We start from the raw sequence: 12,232 nt of genomic DNA on the forward strand, positions 1-12,232 counted from the left end.
AAACAGATGGGACCCATCTGTTCCAGACTTGAATATCTGTAGGTCTGGGTAACCCGGGCTGAGTTCAATGTACACCCCATGATTTCAGGCAAGTGAGCACTGCAGTCAAGTACTGTGATCCTGGCTTCTATGCTGTGTTAACCTGTGTGCCACTCTGGAATAGGAGCTCCCAGAACACAAAAGTTAAATAAAAGAACACAGTACCTCCTAGGAGACGAATCAGATGTTTCTGAATGAGGACCTGTGGGGATGTTGTTCTCTGAGCAGCTGCAAACTGCACTAATGCTTTAAGGCCACTGTGCTAGAGCGCAAGAGAAAATGGTTAAATGGGAAAAAAGGCGAAATATAATAGTGATATAGAACTGTAAAAACATAGCTATTGCTACAAAAACATAAAAGACATTTATAAATGAATTTAATATGAACATCCCTATATAAGCAGACATATTATTCTTTCAAACTGCTCTTTATGCTATGTATCCAAACACTGAGAGATCCCTCAACAGAGAATTATCTTGATGTTAGCAGTTTTGACAGGTTTATAGATGCATGTATATTATAAATAAACCTTTTTGTTTAAAATATATTGCGTATCTTACTCATCCATACCTGTCTATTTTGTAGAGATCCAAATAAAGGCTTCCCCTCTGTTTCCAAGAGGTTTTCTTAAAATAAAATACAAAAAAATTAAGTTTTTTCTACACAATCTAATATTATTTATTAGTTTTATTATTCTTAATATATACACTGCTTTTTAAAGCTCAACTCCATTGCTATAACAAAACTCTCTTAAAAAAAATCTGTCTTAAATGGAACTGATAATTTCCAAGATAAATTACTGCAGTAAGCTTTTAAAAATTTTTCAGTTTTCAGACTTTGCTAACTAAGGATTTAAAGGAATGCTGCTTCACATGAATGATGATATAACATTCATTCTAGGATTCAGATTTACTTCCAGTTACCTTTATGCAATGCTTAAAACCATCAAGTTACATTTACAGAGATGCTATGCAGCGATCTTACCCTCATATTTTTCACAGAATCACAGCAGGTTAAGGGGCTGAAATGGACCCTAAAGATCCCACTCCCACTCCCCTGCCATGGGCAGGGACATCCTCACTGACCAGGTTGCTTAAGGCCTCATCAAGCCTGGCCTTGAACACTGCCAGGGCTGGGGCAGCCACAACTTGCCTTGGCAACCTGGCAAAATTTGCATTACTGCATTTGAGTGCAGTTTAACAGAAAATACTTTGAAAATAAAACTTCCAAGTTAGAACACAGTTCATCTTTCCTCCCTGAGTGCATTGGTTCTGAAAGAATAATAAGGAAAAAATAAGCCAACAAAAGTAAGAAATCAAATGAACTCAGTTGAGTAAAAAGGTATCAATTCAAATGTTTTTGTACTTTAGTCACTTCTTAGAGATGAAACAGTAGACTTGGAATTTTTAGATTTTATTTAATTGGGAGATTTTGGTTTGGAGACTTTTTATTGTGGGGTTTTGGTTCTGGCAGGGTTTCTTTGAGTTTGTTTCTTTTTCAGGAGCCTGGCTTTTGGCAATGATACCAATTCACATCCCTTGGGCCAATGATGCTTTGAACCTCCCCTAGAGGTTCCTCTAAAGTTCCTTGTCTAGGCAGCTTGTCTACACAGCCATTAAATGGCTTTTATCATGCACTATTACTAGACTCCAGTCCAGCACAGTGAAGCTATGCAGGCAGTTTTGCTTGACAATTTCACAGAAGTCTGCTCTATTTGCAAACAATAATGACTCCAATGAAGTGGTGTGGCCTAGGAGAACTCAAACTGTCACAGTGATCCCTCTGGCTTTCCACTCTTCTCCTCAGGAGTACCTGAATGTTCTACTAACACAGGCCTTCAGTGTCACACCAGTGATAGCAGTTACTGAATTTATGCACTTGCTGGCAAACTCCTCCTTGACAGCCACCAATATATTTTTTCATATACCAAACAAAACCAACCTGCACAGCATTAAGTACAGTAATGTCAATGAAGTGGGTGGCTTCCAGTATTTTCTCAACCTATTTGAAAATACAGAATCCATCACTAAAGATGCAATCAGGTGTGTGACTATTTCTGCCTTATCAGAATATTCCCAATCCACCTAAAAGCCTTCTGAACTCCTGACACTCCACTACAGATTTAAGGTAGACTAAACTTGTATTTCAACAGCTTCATCAAGAAATACTTGGTATAGCTGGCAAATCACGTGTATGGACACATATAATTATGCTCTTAATCCCTTCATCATTTTAGACCTAGATCTTGCCTCTTTCCCCTGCCTCTACAGATTTATCTAAACCATGTTTATTACACAAACTTAATTGTGTATATAGTACATAAATGAAGTGAGATAAATAAGTATATTATTCCAAACAATGAAATTATTTTTCTGGTAATTTTTTGCCTTCAGAGATTCATGGCAGAGAATGTTTGGTAGTTTTTTCAGTGGTTTTTTTTTGTTTCTTTCTTTTTCTACCAGGTACCTACTTAGCAATTTCAGAATACAAGAGACTTTCTTCTCTGAATCCCATGAAAATTCTTTAAGAATACAGACAAAAACAAGTAATGAGACAGGGAGAACTATTTCACAACTACTGGATATTTAGTGTAGGAGATGCCTGCTGGTCAATGATATTTGGCAGCCTGAAGATATTAACTGAAACATGCTTAATGTTACAATTAGTAATGCAGAACATGATCACTAACTGCTGTCTCAAATTAAATTCAATGTTGGCATTCCATACTGTATTTCATGACCTACTATTTAAGAAAAACATCCTATTATTTATATTGGTTTCTAGATAATAATTCTGTTATTATATATGCAATTACATATAATTTACTTTGCTATACTATTACATATGGGTCATACTTATGTAAAAATTTTATACAATGTGATTGTATTATTTGTACAATCACATTGTATAAAACAAAATCAAGCAACTGCAACATTTTGAATTCATGAGAAAGAATAAACTGAAATTATGCTTTACCTATACACTGAGTAGTAAAAGCACATGTGCTCCAGGTCATCATAGGAATCCGGGAATCAGCTTCATTTGGAGCAACTTTGAGGCCAACTCTGTAAATGGTGGTGGCAAAGAGAATAAGCATCTCCTTGATACTGCTTGAGTACTTGGCTCTGCAAAACCAAGACAAGAAAATTTCAGTCTCAATTATTAATAGTGTGAATTACTTACTGGTTAATCCATCACTAAGAGAGTCTAAGTACAAACCAGGACAGTTATTTATTAAAGAAATATTCAAAACAAAGACCCTTTGTCTGGCCAGAGATGAAGAAATCACTGGTTTTCAGTAGTACCTTAACAAAAAAGGCTTTACAAATTGAGGGATTAAGAGCTGCCAGGCTGGAAGATATTATTTCTGTGTATTACATTACAATTCACATTAGAAAAATGCAAACATTTCAAAGTAAAATGCAATGAAAATAAACATTGTAAGAAACTGTAATTTTAAGTCCTGAAGTGAAAAAAATAAAGTGCTAAAAATGGAAGACATTTCAAGTGTTTTTTTAAACTTATTTTTAGCTTTTAAGCTCTTTCCAAATTACATTAGGTTACTTTATGTAAATGTAGTTTTATGTAAACAAGTGTTTAGCAGTTTTAATGGCTTGTGGGGTTTTTCCAAGTCATACACAGAACTTTCTAACAGAAATATATGACATTCATATTAATTCTCTGTATCTTTATGGACATAACAATTGTACCACAAAATCTGAGGTTTAGCCAGGTTCACACTTAAACAACACTGTTTAAATTTAAACTACAGAATCTTTCCCATGAAGATCAGTTATCAAGAAAAAAATTGATTCAACTTCTTGACAAAAGAACATTTTTATATTTTTTTACAAATAAAAGATACATGTGGGTACTTTGCATAACTATGATGTCAGTCTGATGTAGCAGAGTACTTACAGCATGATCTAAAATAAATAAGGGACAGCTGAGCTCACTTGAGAATTATCTACCCATTCATTCTGTTTTAGTGGGCAAATATTTTTGCCCACTGGAATTGAACATGCTTAATGCTTCAATTAGTAATGTGGAACATGATCACTAATTGCTGTCTCAAACTCAATGTCAGTATTGAGTTTATTTTAGAATAGAAATAGACAACAGCCCTATTCCCCTAAGTGATCCACATTCCATCACTGTGTCCAAAACCACCTGAAATCTGTGCCCAAAACAAATGTGTAGCAGGAAAATTAGGACGAACAGACAAATACCTTGCCTAGAGGCACAGCAAGTAACCCAAACCACTGGAATTGTGGATCAGAGGATTCCAGACTTCTAGCTTTGTACCAAGAACATAAGAAGTACTGGATTTGATCAAAAGGTTCACCTAGCTCTTCACAGATTCAATATTCAGTCAATGTTTAAGAAAAGAGTAAGTAAGCCCCTAGTCAGAACAAACAAATCACATGTCTTTCCTTCAATACAAATTCTGAAGTATACCTGGGATATTGAAGGGAAAATTACTATAGAGCAGAGAACACTTCCAGTAACACTTACGAGGACTGAACTCCAAAACTGAGGATGGAATGGAATTCCAAAGCTGAGTTCCCTGTTCCCTTGTTGGTGAAAGGTGGAAGATTTTGTTTCTCTCCTGCCAAGAAAATAAAAAGCACATCCACATTAAAAAGCCAAAAAGCTGTTAGTTTTTACAGCAGTTTAAAAAAAGGGAGACATCTTTTCATTTGAAACTGATTTGAAAATAATTGCAAATATACCTCACCAGACTATTTTCCATAAGTCCTCTTTTAAATAACATTTGCCTCTATTCCCCAAAACAATAGCTTCTGTGCCTTCTGTTTCCTAAATGCTCAAACCTGCTTTCATTTTGTTCTTTACAATTTAGTTGTTCTCTTTTTTACTACCTCACAGTCCATACAAAAGTTTAATTAACCATGAGCATTAGCTGTTGGCATCCTCTCCAAGTGCACTTTTTTTTTTTCTATAGGAAGATGGAAATAATTTAACACGAGGCAGAAAATTGGTGAGGGCACTGAAATCAAGACATCAACTCAGGGCAATAGCTTTTATCCCCAGCTTTATTTGATACTGTCTTGATTGAGAGCAAAATGTATTCTTTATCTAAGTTAAAACATGTACTGACATATATCCCACTGAATAGCTTAAAAATTAGGATAACCAACCTTTAGCATTTTTCACGCTGTAGCCTGATATCCTGGCTGTGACAATCTCCAGCCACCTAGCTAGAGACAGGATTTGAGCTACTGCCTCTGCATCCTCACTGAAAACAAAAACAGAAAGCAGGTTTTACTTTAACACTCAGAGAACCACCTTAACTTCAAAAGCAGAGGACACTATTAGATCAAAACACATTAACTCAGTATTTTCTCAGTTTTACTGGCTTCAGGAATTTTAAGCAAACAGTACAAAATGGAGTGTAAGGTTAAATACTAGGTCTAGGTACTTTTTAATTTGATTTCAGCTCCAAAGAATAGACAACCCAAAAACGTTTTATAAAAAATAAAATACTTATTTCCAAAAGAAGTAGATTTGGCTAAACAATCAATAAGGAGATAGGTGGTATTTTATGCAGACAAGAAAGCTCAACCAAGTTTTACTTCCAAAAATTGAAAAAGTTGACCAGCCCCAAAGTAATATTTCCTTTTTTAAAAAAAAATTAGAGGTTATCCAATCTGATATTTCACCTGTTTATTTTTTGAGCCTGCAATGGAACGATAGGAATCACAGTATTGCACAGAGATTTGCAGAGTGGACAAAGATACTCTCCATTCTCCAAGTCAAATATCTGCTCAACGTGCAGACGCTGGCGGAAGTTCAGCTGCATTGCTTCAAAGTACCTGTACAGCATTAAAAAGGAAATTACTAGAGAGTGGAATGGCTCAAATGCAACATGAACACAAAGGTTCAAAGCATAATTATACAGCAAACACTTAAAGCCAACAAACAAGTCTCTTCCTTTGATTCATGGCTCTTCTATATGCTTGGATGTGAAAATAATAAAATCTTTGAGCACACAGATGAATTCATGCCAAAATGCATGGTATATCACTGAAGGGAAAATGACTGTATGGCAAGTTTTCCTTGCTTATGTAACAGACCTTACATTTTTCCACTCTTGCCTCTTCAACTTAATGAACCACCGTATCTAACAACTCTCATATGCAACTCGCTATAGCAAATTTGAAACAGGTATTGAATATATGGTTATTTAATTTCAGGAAACACTACTGGTAACATTCCATGAATGATTAATCAGCTATTTATTGTAATTACTGAGCCTCATGACTAGACAGTGGAACTATAGCCTTCTTTTAACAGGAAGAGATAAAATATATTAGAATATTATACTTCAAGTATTTTAAACTGAAAAAGAAATAAACAACTATGATATTTTTAAAGGTTTCATCATAACTTTTGCTCCCCTCAGTGAATGCAGTAAGCCTTCACATTTCATTATTGTCTCATTGGTATTTATGGAAACAAAAAGATCAAACATTTAAATATTTCTCTCTGGATACAAATTCAGTTCTAATGTTCAGAATAAGTAGGTAGGATCTCAGAGATATGAAATTATCTAACTTCCACATCAAGGTAGTAACTAGATTTTTTTGGTTTTTCTTTTTTGCTTTAAACCATACATCTTAAATAAAATAAAATCTCATTTATGTGAGAAGCAAAAGTATGTGCAGGGGCATCTGCAGAAGTTCTAATGAATACAGAACATTTAAGGAAGTATTTTCTTATAAACAAAAACTCCTACATTTATTTTCCCCACACTCACACAACTCAGTTTTGCAAGCATCTCCTCTTCCTCATACATGGCAACTAAAAGGATATTCCATTCATTTCAACTTTTTCTGTTTTAGACGATTTGCAGCACTTTTAGGCTGCACATAGAAAGGTATGGCAGGCATAGTTTGGAGGAATATTAGTAAGTCAGAATGTCTCTCATGTAATAAAAGACTACACTCAAACCTTCTGTGCCATGCCATATGTGAAGAGCCCGTTGTCCATTTTAATCCTTTACCATTAAGGTAAGCACTGGAAGTTTAGTATGAGTTTTCAAAGTAAAATGGTGCAACTACAAACAACAAACCTCAAGAGATTGTTCATAACATATGTCATAGAAAGAGTAGCTTGTAATTGCATGAACCAACTCTATCTGTTGATGCTACTTCAGTGGGATTATTTCACACTGCCTATATAGTTTAGACTTGCCAGACCAGCCAAATGTAGGATGATTGTATCCTACAGGCTAGGACTCTTGGTATTTTCATGTTCAGCTTGCATTCAAATCCAAACACCTGATCTAAATTGTGGGTCCCCTAAACAACAGAAATCCATTAGCAATTGCATCAACTCTTCACTCTTACTTTCTTCATTGATATGGGAGGGGTCACAAATATTGGTTGATTTAACCACTCTTATTCCTCACACCCTATTCTAGATGCTAGAATCTCTTCTAAACACTCACTGGAACAGATCAGTTTCACCCTTGAAGTATTGACTTGGTGACAGACTTTCAGAGTATTGCTGCCAAAAATAAACCTACTCAATGTGGTTTCTTATTCTTGACCAGTTTTACTCAACCATTTATATTTACATAAATTATTAAGTCCTTACAGATTCTTCTCTGGGTCATAGAAGGCCCTAAAACTTTTGATGATCATCTTCATCAAGTCAAAACTTCTGTTGTTCCATATTTCATTTTTAGATGAGTACAAATAGTTTTGATCCCTTAATTAAATATCCACTTACTCTACTTTGTTTTCAGCATACTCTTAAGATGATTTGGAAAATAGATTAGTTAAAAACCATTAAAAGGCAGCAAAGACACATCCTTACTTCTGCCAGCAGGCTGCATGCATTACATGACCACAGCTCCCTGTGTGGGTCCCACAAGGTAAGTCAGGGTGCATGAAGAGAGGATCTAGTGTATCTAGAAATACACAGCAGAAAAATCATTGAATGAACAGTAACATCACTTCCTGTCAGCATGAACAGAAATGAACAACCATGCACACAAACATGAAAACCTTCAAATCTTATTTTCCTACAGTTTTGCACAGTCACATTAAAGCTCCACTTGGCTAACGTTCCCAGACCAATCATGCAGCACAGCAATGACAAGGAGTACCCATTTAAACTACTGAAGGCTTTCCATATAAAGAAAAAACCGCCAAGATTCAAATTGGATAAAAATAAAAAAGGATGCTTCTGTACTGGAACAGATCTGAGGTTCGATTCCCTGTCACTGAAGCTTTAAATGTCTCTCTTGCTTGATTTTTAAATGAAACTGCTAAGGACAAGTAGGATGAATAATTTCTCCAGCTAATCCCATATATTTTCAAACCACTGACACAAAAAGCACTGTTGAATAACAAAAATCAAATCTGTCTTTTACTAATCTTGCACAATTCTAAACAACAGACACATTGTAAGAATGTACTGATGTCATTACCAGTAGTTTGCTGATAAAAAGAAAAATGGATCAAGCAGGATTCTGTAGGAGTTTATCCTAGGCTTAGGACTATTCAGTACTTGTTAATGAGGAGAAAACATGAAACATCTTATTAGTGAAACAACTTGGAAAGGATTTGTAAGCATGATAAAAAAATAGGGTAATACCCTAAAGAAATATGAAAAAATTACAAATTTTCCTCTGACAACAATCCAGAGTTTACTTCTAAACTAAAGCAGGAATAATGAACTGCACACAGAATTTAAAGCTATTTACTATATATTAGTGTCAATAAAAAAATAGGACACAGCATTCATTTTGCTCTATAAGCTGAGCACAAACCACAAAAAAACCACCTCCACATTGAAAGAAAGAAGGAATTTAAACTACAAATTGTAACAGCATCTATCTTGAAATATTACTACCTTCCTTTTTCAAAAAGAGAACAAAAATGTCAGTGAGTACTTAAACTCTCACTTATTCTTGTATTTGTTTACTTCTTTCCCTTACATAACAGACCAAAATTTCCATCACGTTCAGTCAACTGCTACTTACAAATGAAATTTCGTTGGGCTTTGTGTTCCCTGCTACCAATATGCAATAACACAAATGTAACTCTTGTGATTGTATAACTGTCTTGTATTCAATTTTTTGTTCACTCATCAGATGATATGATCCTTGCTTAGATTTTTTTCATTTTTTTATATTGTTGTTTTAATTACTTCCGGGACATATAAGGGGAAGAAAACCCAAAACAAACACCCTAACCCTTTTTACGTTGGCATACTGGCCTCTGATAATGGTCATTTATCTCCTCCATACTGGGAAAATTTGCAGCTGTACTTGAATAAACAGGAACTGTGAACAGTCTTGGTTTTTCTCCAAAGGATCTACTCCCACCAAATCTACATTTTTTATTAAATCCTCTGAGATCAAAGCATTTTCTGATTTCCTACAACAACAAACCTAAATCTTCATATACTTAAGTTTTAAAGCAATTTAAAAGTTTGCACCCTTTTTTCTTAAGTACAGTAAATCACTTAACCTGACCAAACAAAAGAGTTTAGCTGGTTCAAAGAGTTTGAGCTCCAGGTACAGAACTGCTTGTAGTCTTGCTTGTAGAGAAGAAAAATCACATACCTCCTGAGAGTTCAAGAATTCTGCTCCTGTTCTGAGTTAAGGCAGTTGACTTCTGCACACAGGCAGATAATACCATGGCAGCACTTTCCAACTTTACTTCCTGCTCCTCCTGACAAAGAATGCAGGTCAAAACCTCTTTCTCAGTGACAGATGGACCTCGTTTGGGGCCCAAAGCAATTTTGGAGTAATCGATTGCTGAAGAGATGCTGTAAGAGCAGAAGTGACACAGATACAAAATAACCAGCTGGATTTTCTAAACAAACTGAATTCTTCCAGACATCTAACAAGGTCATACACTAAAAGTATGTCTGTTTTTTCTCACCTTTCTTCTTCCATAATAGCATCATCTTTCCCCTGGGCCTCCATTGTGTTTTCATACAGGAGCTTGTGGGTTTCAATGAAATTCCTCTGCAAGGCAGACATCTGGGCCATGATCTTCTGCCGGTGCAACCTCGCTGCTTCCGCCTTTCTCTTCCGCTCAGCTTTCTCTTTATCCTGAGTGCTCTGTGTCTTGCAGCAAGGGAATAAAGAAATCACAGGCAACTAAGAACATCAAAAATGAGAAGACTCTTTCCCCATTATAAGCATTCTAACCACTGACATCAAATTCCTTAACTGACAATACTTTAATGAGGAAAAGAGTTAAATGCTATCTAAATAGTAATAAATAGAACTCAAATCTTTACATGTTGACTAAGTTCATTAACTAAGGCTGGACTTTTGTGCTCTATAAAAGGTCACTAGTACAATCCCTAGCCCAAAGATAAGATCAATAATACCTGAGTGATTTCAATTAGGTTCTTGTCTGTTCTTAAAGAAATTTTAGTGAGGTGAACATCAAAGCTTTCTCCAGAATTTTGTTATTCTTCCTGTAAGTGAAACCCTACTGAGTATTCAGTATCTCCCTTACAGAAATTGAAGAAAATTTTACCTTGAACTCCCTATCCATGACACAACAAATGTGTCAGCATTTTATGCATCTGTGTATTGTATTTTCAGTATTCTTTATGGTACACTGGAAAACTATTGCTCTGCCCATATTTACTCTTCTATCATATTTTCAAAAATCATAAACAAAGCATATTTCTATGCTTTAGAAATCAGAATTCAAAAAACACAGGCAGACTTTGTTAAAACATATAGAACCAAACTCTTCCCATCCAATTACATAAGGGACAAATAAAACATTATACACAAGGTTTCCGTTCACTGTACTGTCACTTTTCTAGGAATCAAACAACAAATTGCTCCACAAGTAGAACTGTAAGAGATTAATTTCTTACTGACTTCTGTATTTTGTTTGATACCTTACCAAATCTCATATGACACCTCAAAAAAGGAACACAGCATATGCTGTGTGGTAAGTTCAGAACTAGGCATGCAATGCCCAGCCAAGAGATTGCTTGGCAGCAAGCTATGGCCAAACAAAACATGTAAGAGCAAACTGGTTTCTGTTCACCTACTGGCTAAGGGCAATTAGATTCTTCTTTTCTGTTTGAATGCCAGTTGAAAACACAACCACTCCACAGGACTCAAGTCATTTTTGACATCTCCATTTCATTGTGTCATTTGCCCACTAGATTCAGAAGTTGTTTTGAGGATAGGGCAAAGAGACTGACAGAATAATCACTTCAGGCTCAGGTCTTTATACAAATCAGGGCAAAGGACATTAACCTCTTGATAGAAAAAGTACATTACGAGCCACCATTTAAAGTGGATTTGTGTTTCTAATTATTGTACACTGACAGTATAACAGAAAAGGTGGTCAAATCACAAAGACAAGAAGTGGAAACATGAGCACAAATTATTTCCTTCAGCCCCCTCAATAGCTTCACTTAACTCCGAAGTACAAACAAAACTCACATTGGCTGCTAATAATACCATGAAACATGTTTAGCACTAATTTCACTTACTAAAAATATTATTCTTGGAAACGAAATCCTAGTTGTAGACAACATATCAGAAATGAGTCTTTCTAGACTGATTCCAGTCTTAAAAATGATCATTTTAGGCAAGAATAAATTTAGACCTGTTATTGAAAATAACTATTCAAAACATTAAATACAAGGCTTCCCACCGAAGCTTTATTTTTATCATTACCTCATCCCCTTTTGTAGCTTCTGAGCCTGATGCAGCTCCTACTGTTGCCAAACTAGATTTTTCTCTCAATCTCTTCACCATGTCAAACATCTAAAAACAGAGACTCAGATGTTAAAAATAAAACACAACTTGGCTCTTACAACAATATAGAGTAATACATTTCCAATGTTACAATATGTAAATACTGGAACAGGCTGCCCAGAGAATTGTGGGTGCTGGGAAGTGTTCAAGTCCAGGTTGGATAAGGCTGTAGGCAATCTGATCTATTGGAAGGAGTCCCTACTCACAGCAGGGGCTTGGAGCTTGACCATTTTTAAGGTCTCCTCCAACTCAATCCATTCTATGACAGACAGCATTAAAACTCTTGGTATTTTGCTTCACATTATTTTCCAATTTTCAAATGGACTAAACCACTCCATATTCCTAAATAACAGAGACATCCAAGACTGTATGACTCCCAGAACACTGCTTTATGCATTATTTGCTGTTATTTTG

At 35.5% G+C, this 12,232-nt stretch overlaps 1 protein-coding gene across 1 annotated transcript in view; it reads right to left on the bottom strand.

Moving 5' to 3' along the window:
- UBR1 (ubiquitin protein ligase E3 component n-recognin 1) overlaps positions 1 to 12,232 on the bottom strand; it is a 57,599-nt gene that overhangs the window by 11,773 nt on the left and 33,594 nt on the right. Inside the window, exons 28-37 of the mRNA XM_014869295.2 lie at positions 11,738 to 11,827; positions 9,960 to 10,147; positions 9,638 to 9,843; positions 7,882 to 7,975; positions 5,721 to 5,873; positions 5,199 to 5,296; positions 4,555 to 4,648; positions 3,016 to 3,164; positions 610 to 665; positions 205 to 301 (exon numbers count right to left, since the gene is read on the bottom strand). Of these exons, the coding sequence (XP_014724781.2) occupies positions 205 to 301; positions 610 to 665; positions 3,016 to 3,164; positions 4,555 to 4,648; positions 5,199 to 5,296; positions 5,721 to 5,873; positions 7,882 to 7,975; positions 9,638 to 9,843; positions 9,960 to 10,147; positions 11,738 to 11,827 (1,225 nt within the window). The remainder of the gene's footprint in view (positions 1 to 204; positions 302 to 609; positions 666 to 3,015; positions 3,165 to 4,554; positions 4,649 to 5,198; positions 5,297 to 5,720; positions 5,874 to 7,881; positions 7,976 to 9,637; positions 9,844 to 9,959; positions 10,148 to 11,737; positions 11,828 to 12,232) is intronic.

Source organism: Sturnus vulgaris, chromosome 6 (genome assembly GCF_052056855.1).
Source record: "Sturnus vulgaris isolate bStuVul1 chromosome 6, bStuVul1.hap1, whole genome shotgun sequence".
NCBI classification, from domain to species: Eukaryota; Metazoa; Chordata; class Aves; order Passeriformes; family Sturnidae; genus Sturnus; species Sturnus vulgaris.